Genomic DNA, 27,292 nt, shown 5'->3' with positions numbered 1-27,292 from the left:
TCTCTACTGTTCTCCATTTACCCTGAGCTTCTGCCCAGCTAGCTCCCTGCTATTCCTTAAACACAGTGCACCAATTTAGTTTCTACCTCAGGGCCTTTGCACTCTGTTTGGAATGTTCTGTCCCTAGATGGTTCCTTCCCTCCCTTCTGGTATCTGTCCAAACACCCCTCACTGTAAGCCTCCACCCACCCTATATAGCACCACAACTCATCCTCTCACCCTTGCACAGGAGCACCACAACTACCTCCCTGCTATTCCACACATGGACTTAAGTCTTTGCTCTTTCCTGAAAAAGAAGCACTCTGTAGCTAGTATTTTCTGTTTTATTCACTGATGGATTTCCAATGCCTACAAAATACCTAGCACAAAGTAGGCATTCAAATATTTTGAACGTGCACATGAGTGAATGAATGAATTTTAGTCATAGGAAGGCCCATAGGAGAAGGCTATAGCCTGTGACTTTTAAAACATAAAAGCAATCCCTGAGCCTCTGGAATGGAAACAGACTGCTGAAACTGCCCAGTCAACAGGCAGACCATCTCCCAACACACCCAAAGAAGGGGTTTAGCCAGAGTCCATGTAGGGCTACCAATTTATTTAACCACGGAACTAAAACCAGTGGAGGGAGTTCTTACTATCTTTGCCTAGCAAGATGCTATATCCATACAGGCCATGTATAACTGTGTGCTATGAAGCCTCCACTTTTCCAAGATATTTGTTAACTTGCTCTTTATCTTGTTCTTTCTGCCCAGCATATACTGAAGGAGTGCAGATAACGCATCTGCCAGCCATCAGACTCTGAGGGTCACAGCTCATGTGGCTGTGGAGGCTAGAAAAGTGCAGAGATTTGAGACCCCTGCCTGGTGGCAGGAACCAGATGGAACCCAGGGGCTCATCCCTGGGAGGAAGGAAGGAGCATTCAATAGCAAATAAGACATAAAAACAAAGATAAATCAGGTAAGCAGGGAAGTGTAGTGGAGATATCATATTACTTAAGTCAGACATAGCCCTAGATGTTTGAGCAAGGAGTTGAGTCAGGTAAAGAAGACAGGGAAACGATCCCAGGAGTAGCAAAGAGCATCTGCAAAGGTTAAGAGGTGAGAGAAGAATGCATTCAAAGAATGTATGGTGACTGTCATCGATATCTCAGTGAATGGCATACAATTTCAAGTACAGAAACAGGAGTCAGTCCCTGCCAAACTCCAATTATAAAGTAATGGTGAAGAGTTTCTTCCTCTGTCACCAGCCACATTCAGTTCAGACATCTTGACAAGCAAGAATATGCCCTAAATGCTGTTGAATATATAATCTGTTGTCAACTACATTTTGCCAGCATAGTCTGCTATGGATTCTCGTGAAGATGAAGTTGCTATCATTAACGGAGGCCGTGGGTCTGGTCTATCTCTATGGCAGACTACGCAGATGAGCCTGTGCAGTGTCCACCCATTGTTGAGAAGGCATGCTTCTCCAAAGGACTGTAGCAATCATACTAGCAACACTGACTCCATAAACATTTTTTATTATCACCACTTGAGAAATAACCAGAATAAAAAAGGTAAAATCCTTCTAAAACAGAAATCCTGTTACTTCCACAGTAGTAAATGGTGATACTCTTATGAAGATTCAAAACTCAGAATGAAAGGACCTTAATATTTATCTTACGGTACCACTTGCTATAACCGTGCAGCAATGCGCGGGACAGTCAACTTCATATTCCCCAAGACTCTATTTCTCTTTCCTCAACTTTTATGAAGAAACATTCACTTCACAGTTACTTGAGAATTAAGTGTCATAATGTGTATAAAACCACTCGTTAAGGATGAACCTGCTAACCTGTGTGGTATCGTTTACCACTTTTGCCATCTGAGCAGGAGTGGGGCATAGACAGCATCTTGGTTTTTTGTTTTGTGAGGTTTATTTGTTTATTTGTTTTAGCTTCTCTTTGGGGAAGCCATTGGATTATGAGTTCCCTTTTACTGCTTAGGCCAATTTAAGCTGAGTTTTCTGTCACAGTGTAATGTAAACTTGACATAGAAACAGAGGAAAGGGAATAGTAGCTACATGGAAATGTAGCTCAAGAATGGGCTCTGTGAGGAAAACTTAGGCATACCCTTAAAGGAATGACATCAAGAAAGGAATGACATCAAGGCAAATAAAAGATGAAAGACAAATGGGAAAGCTCCAGAAGAATATAGGATACAGCCCAGAGCACAGAGAAGTGATGGAGCCAAGTATTCTAGTCCATTGGCCGATAAAGGCATATTGTTTATTACATAATCTAAGTCTTCTTTTTAATAAACATAAATGCATTTATTTTGTTAACTTTCTGGATTCTTCTTTCTTGATACTATATCACAAATTTTATGATATCAATTTTCAAAAGTGTATGCTGGCCAAACACAAGTATTTGCTATTACATTAAACAAAACTGAAGGAGCCTGCCCTCCTGCACCCCACCCTCCACTACAGACAGACACACACACACACACACACACACACACGCACACAGTGCTTTCATGCAATTACATCAGGAATGAACAGGAGGATAGAAAGTGAGTCCAGTGACACAACGGCTCTGCAATGTGGAAAAACAAGTTGAGATGATTTCTATTTAAGTACTTGAGCCCAAACATTTATAATAATTCATTTAAAACCCAAACCTAATGTGTTTATTTGGCTGGTACATGGCACAGCTTTTATGTCAGATAAAGGTAGATTCTAAATAACGGGGTTTATAAGTTCTTGGTGATGGTTGTTAGGAGAGAATTGTAGACAGAAAAGGAAACAAATCTCAGGTAAGAGCTCAGATAGTATCTCGGGGATATGTAATACTTTTAAAGTAAAGATAATAATTCTTAATCCTAACTGCACATTAAAATCTCCCAGGGGACTTTAAAAGAAACTACCACTGCCAGCACCCTCCTCCCAGGATTCTGATTTATTGCAAGGGTGGGCAGACAGTGCTATTTTTGTGAGCTCCCTGGGGGATTCTCACATGCTGCCAGGCTGGATATTCTCTGGTTCAGGAACAGTACCGAGCAAGTTGCAAGGCAGATGAAAGTTTTAACTTTAGAAACACTCATCTACAAACTGTCCTCTTAGAACATAAGTTAGAAAAGGAAATCCAATCAAAAGCCCAAACACAGATTAATTGGCAACAATTGTCGTTTACAGAACGCCTTCAAAACACACTCAAATGCAGAATTCTTGTTCTCCTCTCCAGGCGTTTTAGCAACAGCAGTGCTTGAAGTCTGACACAAGCACCTCCCTTCCCTCTGATCCCAGCCCTCAGAAGCACCCCTGTGCAAGCACAGGGCGACCAGGGAGATGAGAAACATTCAACCCCACCCCCACCAACCTATTTCTCAGTGTGAATGTCTGGGCCTTTCCCTAGGAAACCTTGGAAAGCCCCCCAAAATCAGAGAATTTCTCCGTTTTTAACATCCACTTGCTATTGAAGAACAAACTTGGACATTTCAAAGTCAGGATTATTCTTTGTCTTACAGATTTTATCTAGAATTGTGCAGAAGAGGGAAAAGTCCTCAAAGCCCTCTTTTTAAGCAGTGCCCCAAAGAGAGTTTGCTAGTGTTAGCTTCGTGCCAAGATACATCAGTGAGGAAATAGGATGATGCTATGGACTGGATTGGGGAAGCCAATCCCTGACCCAAAATGGGATGTAGTGGAGTGTAAACAACAGAGAATATGGTATTGCTATTTTCTCATCAAATATATTTCAAATGTTGTCACGAAGTCAGTTGGAAAAACAAAATTAATTGAGGCAAGAATGGAACTCTTTCTAGAAAGGTGGCTCAACATTGAATTTTAAAGACACTCAGAAAATAGGATCAAACCGTAGTCTCTTGTAATTGTACCCCCAGTCCTCAAGTTGCTTGGGTTCCAAGAAAGTTCTCCTAGATGCTCTACCCAAGATACAGCTGATGCTGTTGCTGGCCAAAGATGTGCTTTGACTTTACCCAAATTATTTAGGTGGCTTTGGATATAATTCTACTTTTTGCTTTGGATATAATTCTACCCAAAAGAATCTATTTTATTATGTGTGGTCTAAATCCATATATGGTATGTTTGGTGATAGATATTCTGAGAAATAGATCTACAGATTCAATATAATTCCAATCAGAATCTCAGAGGGCTTTTTTTTTTTAACTTGGTGGTAATGGAGTGGGTGGTGGCATGAAGATTAAAATGAACAAGCTAATTCTAAAACATATGAGAGTGCAAAAAGTTTTTAAAAAGAAAATCAAAATCAGAGACATTTTACTTTCTGAGTTCAAGATGTACTGTAAGCCAGTATAAGGAATCATAAATTTAGCAAACAAAAATGGGAATGAGGCTAAAGTCATGGAAACATCTGGAAAATAAATGAGATATGTGAGATATTTATTTGTTTTTATTTAAGTCATATTTAGTAAAGTATAAGTTATAGGTGATAATAATTCACCAATTTTAAGTATGCAAGTCAATTAGTTATGATAGGTGTATACCTCATTTAAACAGCATCACAAATATGATATCTTGAATATTTCCATGACTCCCCAAAATGCTCTCAACATACTTTGCAGCCAGTCCTACTTCCCACCCGCCCTTGGGCTCCAGGAAACCACTGACCTGCTTTTTGTCACTCTAGTTGTGCATTTCCTAGAATGTAATGTAAATGTAACCAGACAGTATAAAATCTCACTTATCTAGCTCCTTTCAGTTAGCATATGTGCTTGAAATTCATCCAGGATGTCATGAGTAGCAGCGGTTTTTTCCCGTTTATTACTGAGTATTATCCCACCACATGGATATATCTTAATTTGTTGATCCATTCACCAGTTGATGGACATTTGGGTTGTTTTTAATCAATCTAGGACTATTTTAATAAAGATGCTGTAATTATTCAAGTACTAGTCTTTGTGTGGAAAGATATTTTATTTATTTAGAGTAAATGCTTTCACTGAAAACTAAAATTGCTGTGTCCAAACTCTTTATTGCCAAACCGTGTTTCAAAGTGTCTATAGTTTTACACTCCTGGCAGCAAATGTGGGAGAGTTCCAGGAGCCCCACATTTTCCCTACTGCTTGGTGCTTTAATTTCAGCCATTCTAAAAGATGTGTACTGGTATCTCGTGGTGGTTTTAATTTGTATTTCCCTAATGACTCAAAATGATGAACACCTTTCATTATTTCCTTTCATTCTTCCCTTGTTCCCAAACTTAAGAGTAAAATACTCGTCTTTTTACCGTTGAATATAAAGTTCGACAAGGGCCATTTTTTTTTAAGATTTTATTTATTTACTTGAGAGAGAGAGTGAGCGAGAGAGAGAGTACAAGCAGGGGCAGAGGGAGAAGGAGAGGGAAAAGCAGACACCCCTGCTGAGCAGAGATGCAAGACTTGATTCCAGGACCTTGGGATCATGACCTGAGCTGAAGGCAGATGCTTAACTGACTGAGCCACCCAAGGGCCAGGGCCTTGGTAAGGACCAAGGCAAGGGCCTTTCTTAGATGTGGCTTACCAGGTTGAGAAAATTCCCATCACTCTTTATTTGCTGAAGGTTTTACCATGAACGGTCACTGAATTTTCTCAAATACTTTCTCAAGTATTTTGAGAAAAATAATATATGAAATATATATGAAGTATGTAAGATATATTTATATTATATATATTTATATGTAAAATATATAAAATATATTTATATGTAAATATATATTATAAAAATATATAAAATATTTTCTCAAATATTGAGATGGTCATTTTTTTCTTCTTTAATGTATTAATATGGTGAAATATATTTTTGATTTTCAAATGTCAAACCAGCCTGTATTCCTTACATTAAAGGTACTTGTGCATGATTTATTTATTATACCTTTCAGATAATTTGCTAGACTTGACTTTCTAGTATTTGGTTAAGGAATTTTTCATCTATATTAATGAGGGATGCAGGCCTTTTATTTTCTTTTCTTGTAATACTTTTATCTGACTTTGGTGTCATAAAACGACTGCAACTCAGAAAGAATTGGAAACTGTTCCTCTTTTACTTTTGAAACAAAATTGGATCACATTGGATTTATTTCTTCCTTAAATGTTTGTAACAATTTACCGATGAAGATATCTGCACATGGAATTTATTTTTATCTGGAAATGTTTTCATTACACATGTAATTTATTATATATATTTATATATATACAGTTATACAGGTTATTTCTTTGTTTTTGAGTAAACTTTGTAAGTTGTACTTTCAAAAATATTTTTCTTTTATTTCATTAAGTTGTCCAATTTATTGGAAGAAAATTGTTTATGATAAATCCTTATTATCCATTTAGTGTTTTCAAAGTATCTGTACTGATTCACTCCCATTCTTGATATTGATAAATTGTACCTTCTCCCTTTTTTCTGATAATTGGCTTAAGGTCTATCAATGTTATTATTTTCTCAGTGAACAAGATTTTTGTGTATTCACTTTTCTCTATTGTGGTTCTATTTTCAATTTCTTTGATTTTAACTCCTTCATTGTTTCCTTCTTTCTGGTTATTCTGGATATAATTTTCTCTGCTTGTCTAGATTTTTTAGGTAGAAACTAGGATCACTGATTCGATATCTTCATTCTTTTCTAATGTAACTATTTAATTTTGTAAATTTCAATCTAGCCTCTACTTTATTTATATCCTCAAAATCTCATTTTGTTGTCATTTCATTTTTATTTTACTCAAAATACTTCCTAATTTTTCTTGTCATTTCCTCTTTGAATTGCTTGATAGGTCTAACAATTTAGAAATTTATATGATATCATTCTATTATTGTTCTCTAGTTTAATTCTATTTTCAATCAGAAAACATTTTTTGCATGATTTCCATCATCTGAAATTTCCTAAACCTTTTAACTGGTCTGGTACAGACATTTTGGGAATACTGTCTCATCAGATGTCATCAGGACATTTTCAGTTCCAGGAAATCTTTACTTTTGGGTCACCAAATTGTGTGTAGTCCAGTCAAGGTTTGGTGATTTCTTTATATATGTCTCATGATCCAAAAGTCTATTCCTGCAAGTTTGGTGGCATAAGGGTTGATTAGCAATACATGATAGGGGCCTTTCCAGCACAGCTGAAGAGAGCCTTCCTGGAGGTATCATTTCCAACAGAGGAAATCTTGAGATTGGAGGTGTGATGCTTAAGGTCTTTCTCTCCCAGGAGTGCACTGTGAAAAGATTATTCTACCGAAAGATGATCATTTTTATTTTTGTAACAATATGGAACTTCTACTTTTTTCTTTTCATTTTTTATTGACATACAATTGACATAATGTCCTATTAGTTTCAGGTGTACACCATAATGATTTGGTATTTTTATAAATTACAAAATGATCCCTGACATAAGTTCAGTTACTGTTACCATACAAAGTCATTACAATATTACTGACTATATTCTCTATGCTGTATATTGCATCCCCATGACTTATTCATCTTACAACTAGAAGTTTATACTTCCTAATCTCTTTTACCTGTTTCATCTGTCCCACATCCCCTCCCCTCTGACCAATAATCTGTTTTATCTATAAATCTGTTTCTGCTGTTTGTTTGCTTGCTTAGATTCCACATATAAGTAATATCATACAGGGGCACCTGGGTGGCTCTGCCTTCAGCTCCAGTCATGATCCCCGGGATCTAGCCCCACATCGGGCTCTCTGCTCAGCAGGGAGCCTGCTTCCCCCTCTCTCTCTGCCTGCCTCTCTGCCTACTTGTGGTCTCTGTCTGTCAAATAAATAAAAATCTTAAAAAAATCAAAAAATTAAAAAAAATTTTAAAAAGTAACATCATACAGTATTTGTTTTTCTCTGACTTAGATCACTTAGAATATTACCATCTAGGTCCAACCATGTTGTTGCAAATGACAAGATTTCTTTTATTTGCTGGATAGTATTCCATTCTGTTTAAATACATCTTTTTGCGCAACTGACCACGCTTTTTTATGCGACTGATTCTGAATTCTTATTCAAATTCACGGTTTGTATTTACAGGCTGTATTACTGGTAACACATTTAGTTCCAAATAGTTCTTTGGGGATAATAATAATGTTAAAGATGTCTTTGAAGATTTGCTGTCTTGCAAAAAGTTTATCAACTATTGCTTCATATTTATACCTGTACTGTATCTTCCCAGATGCACTCAGTTCTTTCATTGTGCTTTTGCAGTATCCACTCATCTGCTTTCAAGGCTGCTTGAAGCAGGGAGTTTCAGGAGGCATACATGACTCTAGGTTTCCTTCTGTAAGGAGAATTTTCTCCCTGAAGTCAGAATATGGGTCAGTAAATATTTTCAGTGGGCTACTTTCAGACTTAGGGTGCTGATTTAGAGCCATCACACAACTGGGAATTGGCACGTTATTTTTGATTCTGTACTTGTTGCCTGTCAAACCTTTGTAAAAATAATGTACCTATAAATATGGACCAAAGATGGAAGTACCTGAGAGTTCTCCTCCTACCGCTTGTTACTCACATGTGACCTCAGTAGGTTTCCAATCTATACAATTTCTCTCTGACGTGGGACATGACACCCAGAAAAAGCCCTTCCTGGTACCAAGGGACAAAAGGCCACTGAATTAAGAAAACCTGACTCTAAAGATTTTATTTATTTATTTGAGCGGGAGCACATGGGCTGGGGAGAGGAGGATAGGGAGGAGCAGAGGGAAAGGGAGGAGAGACTCCCCTCTGAGCAGAGAACCCGAGGTGGGACTCAATCCCAAGACTCTGGGATCAAGACCTGAACCACTCAAGAACTCCAGAAAACCTGATTCTTGATCAGTGATGTTTTCAAAGAAAGATCTTGACCAAAAGAAGGAGATGTGAAAATATATAAAAGGAAACCTTATTAAAATGGATTCAGGAAGCCAGGAGGAGGAGCTTTCACATGGTACTATTTTGTGTCAATTACAGGAAGAAGTGTGGGTTACAGACCCCAAAAGAAGAATCATCAACTGGCAAGAATTATCAATTTATAGGCCACAACAGAAAAGGATTGCACCTCCTATAAGAAAATTAACAACCCCAGCAACTCAGCCAATGAGAAACCATCATCACCCTGAACACTTCCATATCTCCCAATAGACTTTTGTCCAAAACAACCACTCCCAACCCCCTCCTCCTCATGAAATAACATTTTCTCCTTTGTTTGTTGGATTTGTCTATGGCTTACCATAGCTAGTTTGTCCCAAATTGCAATTCTCTCCTATTTATGGATAAATCCATTTGCAACTAAAAAAAGAAAATTATTTAGAATTATTTTGTAGTTTAGAATATGATCTATCTCTGTAAGTGTTCCTTCTGCACTTGAAAATGTATCTTTTTCAGGTTTGAGGTGGAGTGCCCTATTACTTTCAGTTAGGTCAAGTCGGTACTGGTATTCTGGTCTCCTATATGCTTAGTGATTTTTCCATCTATTTTTCTATCAATTATTGACAGAAGAGTGTTCAATTTGCTTATTTTTCCTTTTAGTATTATCAGGTTTTGGTTTCTTGATTTTATAACTCTGTCATGATGTGCTTGCTTGGCAATTTCTGATTGAATCAGAATTGTGAATGTTGGGTTATTCACGGCTGGATTTTGTTGCATTTCCTTGATGAATAGTGGACTTCATTCTGCACAGTTATATTACCTGAGAGCAGTTTGATTCTCTTTGGCTTGTTTTAACCCATATTAGAGCAGATAAAGAAATCTTCATCTTAGGACTCATTTAGCCCTTCTATTAAGGTGACACTCTACTGAGAACTCTATCCAGTGCTAAGTAGCATAAGGTCCTTCCACACTGGCTGGTAGTACCACAAAATATTCTCTGCCCTGGGTAGGAAATTCAGGAATTTTCTGACCTAGAGATTTCCAGTAGTTCTCTTCTATGCACAGGTAGTTTCCTGAAGTTTGTACTGATCAGTATCCAGCCAAAGAGTAGGAGAAACCCCTGGAGGTCCAGAGCCCTCTCCATGGGGCTTTCTGCTCTCTGGTGCCCCATGTCACCAGTTTTCACCATGCCGGAACCCCCAAACTCCAATTTTTGCCTCCTCAACTCACCCAGTCTCTGGCTATGTAACCCTCCCTGTGCTTCAACCTGGAAACTGCATAATCACAGAGATCACATCATGAGTCCCTGTGTCATGGATCACAGTTCTTTGTTGTCTGTTGTCCATTGCCTGAAAACTGCTGGTTTATATATTTTGTCTGGTTTTTGGGGTTTTAAAAGCAGAATGTAAATCTGCTGTCTCCTACAACATCATAGTCAAAAGCAGAAATTTGTCTCTGTTTATAAATCAATGGAACTTTTTCAGATGTTATACATCAAAGATCCTTTTTAAACTGAGAATAAGTTACTAGTGATCTGATGGAAGGATCATTTTAAATAAAGTCTTTAATAAAGAATCTTTACTGCCGTAATGATCTATGCTTTATTCTGAATTCTGGGCTCTAATTTATCTTGACAAAAGAAAAACAAAAAAAAAAGAAAGATTATCTTTGACATTCAAAAGCTGGCCTGGCACTCATGGATAGGCCATGGTATTCTACTGAACATAATCTCACAGAATCCAAGCTAAGACAAGGTTACTCTGAGACCTTGATAAAATGGAACAAAACAAGGCTACTTGCTAATTTTGTCTAAGCACAAACAAAAACAAGGTTACTTTGCCACCCACAAAATACCAAACACCCTCTTCTTTTGGCCAGATTCAGTGAATCCTATAGCCTATCAATTACAGTTTTATTCTCATTCTATTCTCCCCTCCCTATAGATAAGATTAATTAAGATACACAATCATAGGGTTGGTGCACATTTTCTGGAATTATTCAATTTAGAGTAAATCCCTGCCTTCTTTCCCTCTCCAAAATCACCTAGCCAAAGTTTAAGTTTATAACATGTTTTTTCTAACATCCTCTTAATGACAGTCCCCATGACTCCCCACAGCATGTGTTCTCATTCACTGCAATTAGTGACAAACTCAATTTGTTTAACCACAGAGATTTACCTGGTGATTTTTGGATGAATGACAGTGACAATTTAGATAAGCCCAAGGGGGCTCTAATGCAGGACTTTCAGGCAATGAATGAGCAAAAGAAGTTTTACGCATATATTCTTTTGTTCCAGTCAAAATTTTTGTATTTGTCAAGTATCTATAAATCCAAAAACATTAAGCTAGCTATTCTGTTCTTTGTAATTTTATATTCTTAAAAAAATGCAATCAGGCTTGAAGCTTCTTGAAAAAAAAAAAGATACTTTTAAAAACCTTTGAAATATTAACTTTATAATTTGATATATTTTCGTGTTTAAAAAGATGGTATCTTGTTAGCATTTATAGTCATTTATGGCTTATGTTAAGTAATCAAGTTGAAAAGTCCTTTAAGATAAACTACGCAGATCAAGAAAAGTCAAAGACATTAAGTTAATAATACTTTATATCACTAGCTAAGTTTAACTTTGTATTTAAAAAATATACCATTTAGGGACACCTGAGTGGCTCGGTCAGTTAAGCATCCAACTCTTAGTTGCAGCTTAGGTCGTGATCTCAAGGTCATGAGGTCAAGCCCTGCTTCAGGCTCCACACTCAGGACAAAGTCTGCTTCTCTCTCCCTTTCCTTTCCCTTTGTCCCTCCCCACCCCTACTCTCTCTCTTTATCAAATAAGTAAGTCTTTTTAAAAAATACACCATTTAAATTAGCCATTTCTTTAAATAAATAAATAACAAATTAGCTGTTTCTTTTTTTAAAAAAAAGACTTTATTTATTTATTTGACAGAGAGAGAGAGAGATCACAAGTAGGCAGAGAGGCAGGCAGAGGGAGAGGTGAAGCAGGCTCCCCGCTAAGCAGAAAGCTCTATGTGGGGCTCGATCCCAGGACCCTGAGACCATGACCTAAGCTGAAGGCAGAGGCCTAACCCACTGAGCCATCTAGGTGCCCCAAATTAGCTGGGTTTTTTTAACAAGTTGTTCAGAAAATAGTGAATTAATAACTATAAAATAATAATAAATATAATTATAAAAATAATAGGTATTACTTGTGGAGCATAAGGAATAACACAGAAGACATTGGGAGATGGAGAGAAGTGAGTGGGGGGGGAATTGGAGAGGGGGACAAACCATGAAAGACTGTGGACTCTGAGAAACAAACTGAGGGTTTTGGAGGGGAGGGAGTGGGGGGTTGGGTGAGCCTGGTGGTGGGTATTATGGAGGGCATATATTGCATGGAGCACTGGGTGTGGTGCATAAACAATGAATTTTGGAACACTGAAAAAAATTAATTGAAATTTTTAAAAAAAGAAAGAATATATGCTATGGAAAAATTTAAAAAAATAATAATAGGTATTGTTATTTCAGGATCAACTCTTGCCAAGTGTTTTATCTATATTATCCTTGGATCTCAGAGTTAGCCTGGCAAATAGCTACTATTATCCTTATTTAAAAAACAATATAAGGAAAATAAGGTTTAGAATTGTAAAGTGAAATGCTCAAGATTAAATAATAACTGCAACACATGTTCAGTCAGATCAAATTTAGTTCAGTCTTAGTTCACACTTAGTTCAAACTTAGTTCATAAGATCTTACGTTCTTGGAAACACTGTTCTGTCTCTTTCTGTAATTTCAGTAGACAATGGAATATGATGTTGATATTTAAGACATGGAGCAAAACATAACAGTTTAACACAGGTATGAAAGCCTGTTTTTATATAATAGAAATGCTCTAGATAAAATATATCACTTAGCTATAAGTAAACATCTAAAGAAAAGAAAAAGTAAGGAATATGAAGTTATACATTGAAAAGGAAATATTTTAAGTTTAAAATAATGACTAACTAAAATGGATTGTATCACTTCTAGTTCAGTGGTCATATGAGGACCATTGCTAGAAAATATCATTTCACAAGAGATACTCAGTGCCTATTAAGGAGGTTAGGATAAGAAATTTATTGGCAAAAAAAATTATCAATGAAAATATGTCCATTGGATCAGGAGAATAAAGACAGAAATTTTGGATGAAGAAGAGTAATTGAAAACAGGATGACTGAAATATTAAACTGTACTTTCTAAGAACACAGCAGGTACTCTTGTTCAGAAAGGTAGAAGCATTAGAGTCCTCTGCATCATTTGCAGAATAAAAACATGCTTTGGAGATGTTATTGCCCTTAAACAGTGGTGTTCAACTATATAAAAAATGGAAAATTATACCCAAGGAAATGGTCTTTACCTTTGATAAAATTGATTGAATCCTCATAAATATTCATTTAATATACACTTTCTTAATATATAATAATTCTATCTTCCTACATAAAAATTCATTCTATTTCTTATAAAGATAATTACTCCTTACTCCATTCACTGCCCTGACACAATCAATATAATATAAATTATTCTACAGAAACAACTGTGCCTTATTAATGCTTAAAATAACATTTATGCTTTATTACTTGTATTTAATATCAAAATTTATCTTCATGTAGCCAACACATGGAAGATATTCTAATGCAATATAAAGAAAGCATTTATCTTTAAAGCAGAATGTGGCTTGTCACTATTTTGTACAGCAGATTGCTAGGTTTTATTCATTTCTCATTACTAAAAGATTGCACCCTTTGATTAACAGCTCCCCATTTCTCCCGCCCCCATCCCCTGGCAACCACTATTCTACTCTGTGCTTTTTTGACTATTTAGATTTCTCTTACAAGTGGTATTATATAGTATTTGTCCTTCTGTGTCAGGCTTACTTCACTTAGCATAATGTCTTCCAAATTCGATCAGGTTATCACAAATGGCAGGATTTCTTTCTTTTTTGATCCTGAATAATATTCTGGTGTATGTATGTACCACATTTTCCTTATCAATTCATTTGTCAGTGGACAGAGGGCTATTATAAATAATGTTGCAGTGAACATGGGAATGCAGGTATCTCTTTCAGATCCTGAGTTCAACTTCTTTGAATAAATATCCAGAAGTGTGATTGGTGGATCACATGGTAATTCTATTTTTAATTTTTTGAGAAATGTCTGTACTTTTTTCCATAGTGGCTGCACCAATTTACATTCCCACCAACACTGTGCAAGGAATTCTCTTTCCTCTGCACCATCTTCACCAATACTCTTTTTTTTTTAAATAATTTTTTTTTAAAGATGTTATTTATTTATTTGACAGAGAGAGATCACAAGTAGACGGAGAGGCAGGCAGAGAGAGAGAGGGAAGCAGGCTTCCTGCCGAGCAGAGAGCCCGATGTGGGACTTGACCCCAGGACCCCGAGATCACGACCCAAGCCGAAGGCAGTGGCTTAACCCACTGAGCCACCCAGGCGCCCCACTTTTTTTTTTTTAATAATAGCCATGCTAACAAGTGTGAGGTGACTTCACATCATGTTTTTAATTTGCATTTCCCTGATGATTAGTGACATTGAGAACACTTTCATATACTTGTTGGCCATTTGTAAGTCTTTCTGGGGGAAATATCTTTTCAACTCCTTTCCCTGTTTTTTAATCAGGTTATTTGGATTTTTGCTATTGAATTGTAAGAGTTCCTCATATGTTTTGGATTTATTGGATATATGTTTGCAAATATTTTTCCATTACATGAGGTGCCTTTCATTTTGTTGATGTTTTCCTTTGTTGTACAGAAGTATTTTTTAGTTTGATGTAACTCTAATTGTCTATTTTTGCTTTTGTAGTCTGTGCTTTCACTTTCATATCCAGGAAATCATTGAAGACCACTGTCAAGAAGACTTTATGTATTGTTCTGGTAATGTTATAGTTTCAGGACTTAAGGCTAACTGTATGCTTAAACATTTGCTAAGAGGGTATATTATGTGTTCTTATCAAAAATACTTATAATACAGGGATGGAAGGAAACTTTTGGAAGTGATGGATATATTTATGACATAGATTGTGGCAATGGTTTTATTGGTGTATACTTATCTCCAAACTCATCAAGTTGTTTACATAAAGCATGCACATCCTTTTATGTGATAATCATACCTCAATAAAGTGGTTCTAAAAAAGGAACATAGTTTGGATCACTTAGATGGCTCAGTCAGTTAACTATTTAACTCTTGATTTCAGCTAAGACCATGATCTCAAGGTCTTGAGATCAAGCCCATGTCAGCTCTGTGCTAACCATGGAGTAGGCTTGACATTCTCTTTCTCTCTCTACCCCTCCCTACAGCTCATACTCTCTCTCTCTGTCAAATAAGCAAACAAAAATAAATAAAATCTTTTAAAAAAAATGAATATAGTTTACCAAATTTTCAATTGACCAAAAGATCAAAAAAAAAAAAGAATTACATTAACAAATCCTACTTCAATATCCTTTCTTCACTTTTCATTGCCACTTTTTTAGATCACAGACTATGTCTTAAAGACTACAGGAAAACCAAAAAGTATACTTTCATACTGAATTTAAACAATCATGTCAGTAGCAGAATTGCCATTACAATGCCCTACTATATTTTCAAGGCTATGGAAACAACTATCATGTCTTCCTGCCTTTCTCAAAAAGGATTTTAATCCCAAAGCATTGTGAACGATAAGAATCATTAAAAGAAAGGACATGTATATAGATCTTAAAGAAAAAATATTTTAGGCATTTCAAGCTCTTCTTTAGTTTGATAGAGATATGGGAATGAATTGGCTTTCAGAGCTATAATTAAAATTATGAAAAATTCCAAGGATTAGAGATTACATATTTGGATTCCAAAAATCCTCTTTGAATAGTGATTCACAAGAGCATGGAATCATGCTTTAAAATTAGCAAACAGAAATGCCTATTTCCATGGCTTTAAGCAATAATATTACTCAATATTAGTAAGACCAATAATTATTATCAGAATATAAAGCATTTACTGGTGAGTATTATGTGTACTTTAAACAAGAATTAGAACTTTTCATATGTTAATTTTTATAAACTATCTGTGACTATATTTGATGAAAAATACATCACAGTAATAAGGGTTTTGTTTGTTTTTGTTATTAAAGAAGTTATACTTAATGGTTTTTGTGATGGTTCTACAATATAGTAAAAATCACCTAAAGATGAAGAAACACACTTTGTCATAGGATGACTCATTAGTTATGTAAAAGAAAATTAATAAGCAGAGAAGTAAATAGAAATAAATGTTTGTAAAAATATATCCAATTGGGGCTCTTGGGTGGCTCAGTGGATTGAGCCTCTGCCTTCAGCTCGGGTCATGATCTCAGGGTCCCGGGATCGAGTCTCACATCAGGCTCCCTGCTGAGCAGGGCGCCTGCTTCCCCCTCTCCCTCTGCTGCTCCCCCTGCTTGTGTTCTCTCTCCTTCTCTCACTCTGTCAAATAAATAAATTCTTAAAAAAAATATATATATATATATATATATCTCCAATTGATCATATTTTAATACAATAGTCTAACACTTTGGCCTTCCAGGAAACAGAAATCTGGATTTCTTTGGACTGTTACAGAAGCATATTTCTTACAGAAATGATTGCAAATAGCCTTTGAAAATAAGAAGCCACAGTGAAGATAGAAACAAAACTGAGAATCAAAAGCTTCTAGTATTTAAGAGTCCTATTAATCAAAGATCAAGGAATATTCTATATATCTGAGCTGATAAATAGCCCATAGCTTGTCATGAATGAGGTAAAATATCTTCAAATATTTTATTAGTATTTGCATCACAGCACTAAAAATTGAGAGAAATGTCTCACTAAAACATCAAATTGCCATTCAGTAACAGTAACAATATAACATAATTTTTTCATACTGAAGAATTCATATTTCAAACTGAAATTCTGAAAAGTGAAACTAAATTTTATGGGATTTCAAATTATTCATGAAACCAGCAGTAAGGTGTCAAATGCTAAAAAGTGCACTAGAATAGCAGTCAGGAGATCTAGGTTGTAATAACAATTCCACAAACTTTTAACCTTAAGCAAGTCACTTAATTAACATTGGATTTGGTTATTCATTTGTCGAACAAGAGGTTAGAGCTCATGCTCTGGGAGTTCCCATATCAGATAAATGACTATGAACTTGATAAATCACAGGTATCAATTACCTTCTATGAGATGTCTATTTTGTGTCAAGTGATAAACTAGACTCTTTGTTTGGAATATCTTAATCTATAGTAGAAATACCTTCATTTCAGAGATTTAGAAACAGATTCAGGGAAGGCAACTTGCCCAATAGCATACAACTAATAAATGCAGGAGCTGGGATTCCAACCAAGCGCTGTCTATCTCCCTGCCCTCATGCCAACTCTGTCATACATTCTGATTTTTATCCAACTGATGACAGAATATTCAATCATTCAAGCTGCGTGACAAAACTTAAAATAATTGCTCAACTATCACATAATGACACTTAAAAAGCTTCTATTTGAACCATAGCCATCAATGATTCAATAAGAAGTTTTTATTACTTACAGCTGTTCCAAAGATATGAGTCCTTTAAATGTTTGCTTATCTAGGGCATGAATTTCGTTCTTGTACAGATACCTGAAAAACATATAAAATTCTATTAAGTTATGAATTTGCATAGATGCCACATTTCTTATATCAGGAATTTTTAAGCTACAACGTGACTCTAAAGAGCTTTGGGATGTTAATAGATTCCCTAAAAATATATGGAGACTTTGATTTCATTTAAATATGTCCAAGTATCTGGGCAAGACAGTTCCAAGGCTCTTGTCAGATTCTCAATGAAATCCTTGATCCAAAATATTAAGGATCACTGCCTTAACTTCTAAAACTTAGAGTGATTGTAGAAAAGTTCTGACTAATGAGGTCACATGTACTGGGTAACAACTTTTCTAAGAAAAAGAAAAGTTGCACTATAACAATTTTTTTTTCAAATTCATTCTATCATACAGAATATATTGAACCAGGAGTTATATTTGCAAAGCTGGCAAATATCATAGGACTCATCTGAAGGGAGTAAACACATATTAACAGGATCCACAAGATGTATTTTGGTTCTCCCATGGCTGCTGCTGAAAACCTACAGGAAAAGAACCTGTTAATGGATTTACAAATATGATGATGTAACTATTCCGGCCAAAAGATTTAATGAAAACAATTTACACAACATATGAACACTATGTTCTTTTTTCATCAACTATAGGATAGAAAAGTTATTTCATCTTTTAGATCTCTATGTGAATACTTTGTGAATGTCATGAAAGTGAAATCTATATCTTTTCTACTTGTGCCTCTGGGGATCTGAGGCTATCAGAATTCCTAAAACTTTCTACTGAGTTCCTCTGGAATGCATCTTTGCATACGCTAGAGCTCATAGTGACTTTGAATGCATCAGAATCACCTGGTGGTTGCTAAAAACAACTCCTGAGCTTGCCCCCAGCCCTACTCAATCCAATTCTCTTGGGGTGAGGTTTAGGAAACTGCACTCTTAACAAGTTTCCCAGTTGATTCTGAAGTAATCTTTCTGCAGATGACTTAAAAACCATAGAAGCCATAATCACAGTTCTAGTTGAAAATGAAAAAGATTGCTTTTCCAAAATGTGCTTAGGGAAGCTTTGGAAATTCCAAATTACTTCCTCTTCTCACAGATTAGAACCTCTGTAAGTTTCTCAGAACAGTAGTAGTAACTGGTAGAGATTTATGTCTTACTGGAGATATTTCCTTAGCATTATTTGGTACTATGGAAAATCTTGCTTTTACCTAACAATCTCAAAAATATAGCTATATGTTAGGAAAACAAGAAATGGAATTTTCTAGAACCATGTTTCTTTAACTAGCTCATAAAGACTATTGAGCTGTGGTCTCAAAAACCACCACTGGTTCTCAACTATGGTTATGATCTGGGAAACAAAAGCAGAAGAAAAACTATTAAATTTTCTTACTACTTAGAACCCATTGACAAGTCCTTGAAACAGGCAGAGTGACATTCCTCTAGGAACCCAGTTGCCTCGATTTTAATACTTTGCTAAGTGCAAAAGGCAATCTTAGACTGACCTGCAGGATTCTGTAAGCCTACTATAACATATAAAATTCCTTTGGAAACTTCTTTTATCTCTAACCCCCAAGATACATGTTAGCAATCATCTTCCAAACATATGACTCACTGATATACATCTGAAGATCCTCATGACTGTGTTTTTACTAAACAGTAATAAATAACATTTTCCTAACAATAGCTAACCCCCTCAGGACCCTGGAAACCTTGTTTCCAAAATATCTGGGTGGTTTATGCCATCCCTAACTCCCTTCCAACTTGAAAGTATATAACAGGCCATTTTTCATGACCCAGTGCTGCTCTTTCTGCCCACAGGTCCTGTCCCTGTGTTTTAATAAAGCCATCTTTTTACACCAAAGACATCTTAAGAATAATTTCTTGGCCATCAGTTTCCAACCCTAACATTTTTCCTACATCAATTGTGTGTGAATCCATGTATAGGTACACGAATCAATATTTCAAAGACATCATTTTGGCTCTATCTCAGGCCTTATACTGATATCTGGGATACTGCCTCTGTGAACTCTGATTTCATAATGGGTCCACCATGTGAAATAGCGCTGAGATTCTTCAAAATTCCAAAGATGATAATAATATGTAGAAAAGTTTAAACCTATATTCTATGGGTAGAAACCAGGTAAAAAGTATTTTGTAAATTTATTCCAGAGGATTCAAATATTCCTCCCTGGTAAGAACCCTTATACTATCAGAATGTCAAGGAACCACATTACTTTTCAGGTATCATATCCTGAAGCATAAAAAATTGACCCAATTTCTGTAAAGATGTGTATAAAGGATTAAATTGTTTTTTTATTACTATCATATTCAAATAATGATGAGCTGCTTCATAAAAACTAAACTACATTATCAAATATTCATTGAGGAATCTCAGAACTGAAAACCACCTGTAAAATTTTATATCATATATACAGATTCATTTTAGACTTATATCTTATAGAAAACAATACTAAAAAGGTGACCAAATGGTATTTTAAAAAGAAGCAATAAAACTTCTGTAGTTAGATATGTACATGTTGATTAAAATGATAATGTATGCATTCAAGATACACTGCTCCTTAAGTTAACAACAGCAAGAGAACTTCCAGCTTCCTGTGGGATAATGGAAACTACCTGAATTCAAACCTCTCCACATATCCTAAAACTGAACTAAGAGGAAAAAACAAATCATCTAGAATACAACCTATGCCATGACTAGGAGAAACAGAAAATCAGTAACTTAAATTCACATTAAGTAGGGGAAATAGTAACACCAGCAAAGTCAGATCCAGAGGCTGTCTTGCAGAAATGGGTCAGGCAGGATTTTATAGGCAAGGGAGATGGATGGAAGGGGTGGAAAAAGAAAGCTGAGAAAATACCAACCTGATGAAAATCTGTCTGAGCTCAGGGGAATCAGAGCCCTAACTCCTGGGAATTGACAGAAAAGGGCTGAGAAAATGAATAGGGGAAGCACCTTACAATTGCTAAGCATCTTGTGGAAGAGTGGTATTAAAGGTAAAGAAGGAAGTAAGAAGCCAAAGGGTCTTACAGAGACTAAGATAATATCAGATAATCTAAAGACACACCCAGGGGCACCTGGGTGGCTCAGTTGGGTAAGCCTCTGCCTTTGGCTAAGATCATGGGCCCAGGGTCCTGGGATTGAGTCCTACAAGAGACTCCTTGCTCAGTGGGGAGTCTTCCTGTTTGTGCTGTCTTGCCCTCTCTCTCTGTCAAATAAATAAAACCTTTAAAAAAATTAAAAAATAAAAACACACCAAAAAAGGCTAGACTGAATAAAGTAATTGTGATTCATTCTGTCAACAGAAGAGCATGTCCTTGAACTAAGAAATAAGCCATCCAAAGCTCTCTTCTCTACCCTCATGTCTAATCACCTGCTACTCAAATCAAATGTTAGTATCTAAAGTTGAGAAATTTTGCACAAGAAAACAATAAACTCGTCTTATCTTTGAATATCAATGCAAAATTAATAAAAATATTAGCAAACTGAACTCACCACTTAGTAGTTCTAAGGACCAATATTTATGATAACCTTCTAAAATAATAAAAAAAAAAATGGGGCAGAGGGGCCCAATGGCAGAGAAGTAGGAGACCTTGTTTCAATCAGTTCTCTGAGTGAGCTAAATATCTACCAGAACACTCTGAACACCCATGAAATCAGCCTGAGATGTAAGATTATACACTTCTGGGTCTCCATGGGGGCAGAAGACATCAGTGGAGAGGTAAAGTGGAGTGGGAAAGGTCGGACTGATATTGGAGGATAAACAGAAGGGGAAGGAAGCCACCAGAAGTGACCCCTTGGAAAGTAATACCCCAATACAAACTTGGAGTCTGGTTAAAAGCACTCAAAAAGAGCAAAAGATCTTAAGGGCAACTGGTGGAGTTGGGTGGTCATGGACACAGGCCTAAGCCCATGTTCCCGGACAGTCAACACAGGCAACCAGCCATGCCAGAGAGAGTCCAGAAGGGCCTCCAGTCCATGGTCCCTGAGCCCGTGGCTTTTCACTGCTTGCACCACCACTTAGGCTTGGTACACTCCTGCCCAGGCCTGAGAGAGCCAGTGCAGGTGGTGACTGGTGGTATCTAGGACTACAGCCTTCTGTGACTAGCAGAAGGCTCTGAGCGCTCCCAGCCCACACCTTAGAAAACCCCATGAGATCTCCGGTAGAGATTCCTTGGCCTGCAGCTTTCTGAGACCTGTGCAAACCCAGTGCCTGAGTGTACTCGGCATAGGCCTGGACTCCAGACAGCAGTCCCAGACTGCTCCTGGACCAATATAGCTCTCTGGACCAATATAGCTCCTGGTTTTAGTGGCACAGGGTGTGCAGAGACAAGTGGGAGCTTTGGGGAACTACTGGGATGATGGTGCACACTGCCTATGGGAGGTTATGTTGTTCAGTAGAGTTTGAAGATGGGGAGTCTGTGTGTTCTGGACCACCCAGAGGGAAACAGTCTGAGGCTTCTTTCTGAGGTGGAGGTCTAGGTGTAGACAGATTCTTTCTTTGCTCTGACCCTCTGAAAAGCCACAAAAAGCCGCCAAAGAACAAAAACCTCCAGAGAACAAAAGCCTAAAAAACCAGTTTCCACAGAGCCAGCCCCTTGATAACAGGCAAGGTGACTCAACCCAAACAAGATGGGAAAACAATGCAGCAGACACCTCCCCCAGAGGACAACCCAAAAGAACAAGAGGACAACCACCACAGGGTCTCCATAAAACTGTGAAACCCTAACATCAGGGGAAAACAATATATTAACATCCTGGTATTGGCCTAAAACCTGTATATTTCTTAGATACAACTTTTCTTTCTTTCTTTCTTTTCTTTCTTTCTTTCTTTCTTTCTTTCTTTCTTTCTTTTTTTAACTCATTCTCACAATTCTTATTATCTTAATTTTTGAACCTACTTACCATTACAACTAGAAGTTTAATACAACATATTCCATAATAACTTTGTAACTTGAACTTTTTCATACAAATAACTGTTTCTTTTCCTTTTTCTTTTTTTTTAAATATACATATAGATATAAGCTTCAAGGTAATCCTTTTTCTCTATTCAATACTACCCTTATATATAAACCAATTTTAATTCCCTCTATTTGGGAAAGTTGAGTACTTTAACAAAGTTAACAAGATATTCCCAGGAAGAATCAAAATAACCTTCATTGCCCACATCAAGGATTTATAACCACCTTCCATCTTATTCTTTGATCAAGGTTTCTCTGTATTTGTTTTTGTTCTGGTATTATATAAATCTTATTCTTGGGGTTCATTTTGGCCAGGTTATTCTTCCTTTTCTTCTCATTTACTTTTGTTGGTCTTTTTGTTTGTTCGTTTTTGCTTATGTACCTTATAAATCTTACTTTTGGGGCTCATTTTGGCAGGTATTCTCTTTTCTCTCTCTCTTTTTGTTTCTTGTTGGTCATGACTTCTAATTGTTCTGAAACTTTCCAGGGTGCACCTTGCCTGGATCATGGTTGATATATTCAGCTATCCCATCAACCATCTCTTTCCAAAATGACTAGAAGGAAGAACACCCAACAGAGGAAAAATTCAGAGACTGTGCCCTCTGCCACAGAACTATTGGATATGGACATAAACAGTATGTCAGAAAGGGAATTCAGGGTTACAATTATCCAGGCAATGGCTAGGTTGGAGAAAACCATTAATGACAACATAAAATCTTTAAGGGTGGAAGTGAGAACTGATCTGTCAGATGTTAAAAATGCTATCAATGAGATCCAATCTCATCTAAATATTCTAACAGCTAGGGTAACTGAGGCAGAAGATAGAATTGGTGATCTGGAAGACAAACTTATAGAAAAGAAGGATCAGGAGGAGGCCTGGGAAAAAACAGCTTAGAAGCCATGAAAACAGAATTAGGCAAATAAATGACATGACAAAATGCTCCAGTGTCAGAAATATTGGGATCCTTGAGTGGGTGGAGAAAGACAGAAGACTAGAAGATATGGTTGAAAATATTCTGGATGAAATTTCTCCAATTTGGAGAATGGAACAAGTGTTCTTGTCCTAGAGGCAGAAAGGACACCTCCAAGATCAACAAATCTATAAAGATCTCCAGACAGTTAGTTGTGAAATTCAAGAATCATAATTTTAGATAAGAGGTCTTAAGGGCAGCTAGGGAGAAGAGATTCCTTACGTACAGAGGAAGGCCCATCAGAATAACATCATACCTGTCCACAGAAACCTGGCAAGCCAGAAAGGGTGGCAAGACATTTTCAGGGCATTAAATGAGAAAAGCATGCATAAGAATACTTTATCCAGCAAGGCTGACATTCAAAATGGATGGATAGGTAAAGAGTTTCCACCAGCAAGGTATAAAAGAGTATGTGATCACCACGCCAGTACTATAAGAAATATTAAGGGGGGTTCTATAAAGGAAGAAAGAACCCAAGAGTGACATAGAACAGAAATTTACAGAGACAATCTATAGAAACAAGGACTTCACAGACAATATGTCATTAAAAACTTATTTTTCAATAATCACTCTCAACATGAACAGCCTAAATGCTCCCATAAAATGGCACAGGATTGCAAACTGAATAAAACGAGAGAATCCATCCATATGCTGTCTACAAGAGGCACATTTGGAACCTAAAGATACATCCAGACTGAAAGTCAAGGGATAGAGAACCATCTTTCATGACAACTGGCCTCAAAAGAAAGCAGGTGATGATTTTCATATCAGATAAATTAGATTTTAAGCTAAAGACCAGAGATACAGAAGGACATTATATCATGCTTAAAGGGTCTATCCAGCAAGAAGATCTAACAATTGTAAACATTTATGCCCCAAATATGGGATAAGCCAACTACATAAGCCAACTGTTAATCAAAATAAAAAGTCATACTGATATGAATACATTAATTGTAGGGGATCTTTACATGCCATTCTCAGTAATAGACAGATCATCCAGGCAGAAAATTAATAAAGAAACAAGAGCTTTGAATGACACATTGGATCAAATGGACCTCATAGATATATACAGAACATTCCACCCTAAAACAACAGAATACTCATTCTTCTTAAGTGCACATGGAATGGTCTCCAGAATAGACCACAACGTGGGCCACAAAACAGGGCTGAACTTGAGATTGAGATTATTCCCTGCATATTCTCAGACCACAATATTTTGAAACTGAAACTCAACCACAAAAAAAAGTTTAGAAGGAATTCAAACACTTGGAAGCTAAAGAACATCCTGCTTAAGAATGTTTGGATCAACCAGGAAATCAAAGAAGAACATAAACAATTCATAGAAACCAAATCAGTCCAAAACCTATGGGATACAGCAAAGGCAGTTCTAAGGGAGAAACACATAGCCATAATACACCAACTCTCTACACCTTAAAGAACTGGAAAATCAACAACCAATTAAGCTAACCTCTGCACAAAAAGGGAGATAATCAAGATCAGAGCAGAGATCAATGAGTTAGAAACTAGAGATATAATAGAACACATTAACGAAACTAGAAGCTGGTTCTTTGAAAGAATGAATAAGATCGATAAATCACTGGCCCAACTAATCCAAAAGAAAAGAGAGGACCCAAATTAATAAAATTATGAATGAAAGGGGAGAGATAATGAATAACACCAAGGAAATAGAAACAATCATCAGAAATTATTATCAACAGTTATATGCCAATAAGTTAAGCAACCTAGAAGAAATGGATGCATTCCTGGAAACCTATAAACTTCCAAGACTGAAACAGGAAGAAATTGACAACCGGAATAGGCCAATATCTAGAAATGAGATTGAAGCAGTGATCCAAAACCTCCCCAAAAATCAGAGCCCAGAACTTGACAGATTCCCTGGGGAATTCTAACAAACATTCAAAGAAGAAATAATACTTATTCTCCTGAAACTGTTTCAAAACATAGAAACAGAAGGAAAACTTCCAGACTCTTTTTATGAAGCCAGCATTACACTGATCCCCAAACCAGGCAAAGACTCCTTCAAAAGGGAGAATTTCAGACCAATATTCCTGATGAATATGGATGCCAAGATTCTCAACAAGATCCTAGCTAATAGGATCCAATAGTACATTAAAAAGATTATCCACCATGACCAGGTGGGATTTATCCCCAGGATGCAAGGGTAGTTCAACATTCACAAATTAATCAGTGTGATAGAATAAATCAATAAGAGAAGAGAGAAGAACCACATGGTACTCTCAAATGATGCAGAAAAAAGCATTTGACAAAATACAGCATCTGTTCCTGATTAAAACTCTTTAGAGTGGTAGAGATAGAGGGAACATTCCTCAAATTCATAAAAGCCATCTATTAAAAGCCCACAGCAAATATCATTCTCAATGGGGAAAAGCTGAGAGCCTTTCCCTTAAGATCAGGAACACAACAAGGATGCCCACTCTTACCACTCTTATTCAACATAGTACTGGAAGTCCTAACAAAAGCAATCAGACAACAAAAAGAAATAAAAGGTATCAAACTGGCAAAGAAGAAGTCAAACTCTCTCTCTTCATTGATGACATGATACTCTATGTGGAAAACCCAAAATACCCCACCCCCAAATTACTAGAACTCATACAACAATTCATTAATATGGCAGGATACAAAATCAATGCACAGAAATCACTTGCTTTCTTATATATTCACAATGTAACTGTAGAAAGAGAAATTAGGGAATCGATTCCATTTACAATAGCACTAAAAACCTTAAGATACCTTGGAATAAGCCTAGCCAAAGTGATAAAGAATCTGTACCCAAGAAACTACAGAACACTCATGAAAGAAATTAAGAAGACACAGAAAGGTGAAAAAGTATTCCATGCTCATGGCTCGGAAGAATAAACATTGTTAAAATGTCTATACTGCCCAGAGCAATCTATACTTTCAATGCCATCCCAATCAAAATTCCACTGGCATTTTTCAAAGTGCTGGAACGAACAATCCTAAAATTTGTATGGAATCAGAAAAGACCCTCGAATTGCTAAGGAAATGTTGAAAAACAAAAACAAAACTGGGGTCATCATGTTGCCTGATTTCAAGCTTTACTACAAAGCTTTGATCACCAAGACAGTATGGTACTGGCACAAAAACAGAGACATAGACCAGTGGAACAGAACAGAGAGCCCAGATATGGACCCGCAACTCTATGGCCAGTTAATCTTTGACAAAGCAGGAAAAAATATCCAGTGGAAAAGACAATCTCTTCAATAAATGGTGCTGGGAAAACTGGACAGCAATGTATAGAAGAATGAAACTCGACCATTCTCTTACACCATACACAAAGATAAACTCAAAATGGATAAAAGACCTCAATGTGAGGCAGGAATCTATCAAAATCCTAGAGAAGAACATAGGCAATAACCTCTTCAACATCAGCCACAGCAACTTCTTTCAAGACAAATCTCCAAAGGCAAAGGAAACAAAAGCAAAAAAATGAACTTTTGGGACTTCATCAAAATCAAAAGCTTCTACACAGCAAAGGAAACAGTCGACAAAACAGAGGCAATCCATGAAATGAGAGAAGATATTCACAAATGATATTACAGACAAAGGACTGATATCCAAGATCTATAAAAAAACTCCTCAAATTCAACACCCAAAAAACAGATAATCATGTCAAAAATCGACAGAAGACATGAACAGACACTTCTCCAAAGAAGACATATAAATAGCTAACAGACACATGAAAAAATGTTCATCATTAGCCATCAGGGAAACTCAAATCAAAACCACATTGAGATACCATGTTACACCAGTTAGAATGGCCAAATTCAACAAGATAGTAAACAACAAGTGTTGGAGAGGATGTGGAGAAAGGGGAACCCTCTTACAGT

At 36.5% G+C, this 27,292-nt stretch overlaps 1 protein-coding gene across 1 annotated transcript in view; it reads right to left on the bottom strand.

Annotated features, from left to right (window-relative positions):
- The window catches only part of LOC111155452 (peroxidasin like), a 446,194-nt gene that overhangs the window by 182,790 nt on the left and 236,112 nt on the right, over positions 1-27,292 (bottom strand). Inside the window, exon 4 of the mRNA XM_022515616.1 lies at positions 17,406-17,477. Coding sequence (XP_022371324.1) covers positions 17,406-17,477 — 72 coding nt within the window. The remainder of the gene's footprint in view (positions 1-17,405; positions 17,478-27,292) is intronic.

Source organism: Enhydra lutris, unplaced genomic scaffold, assembly GCF_002288905.1.
Source record: "Enhydra lutris kenyoni isolate GAN:26980312 unplaced genomic scaffold, ASM228890v2 scaffoldscaffold41, whole genome shotgun sequence".
In the NCBI taxonomy this organism is placed as follows: Eukaryota; Metazoa; Chordata; class Mammalia; order Carnivora; family Mustelidae; genus Enhydra; species Enhydra lutris.
The sequence above is the reverse complement of the archived record's forward strand: the minus strand, read 5'-3'. Positions and strand labels throughout refer to the sequence as shown.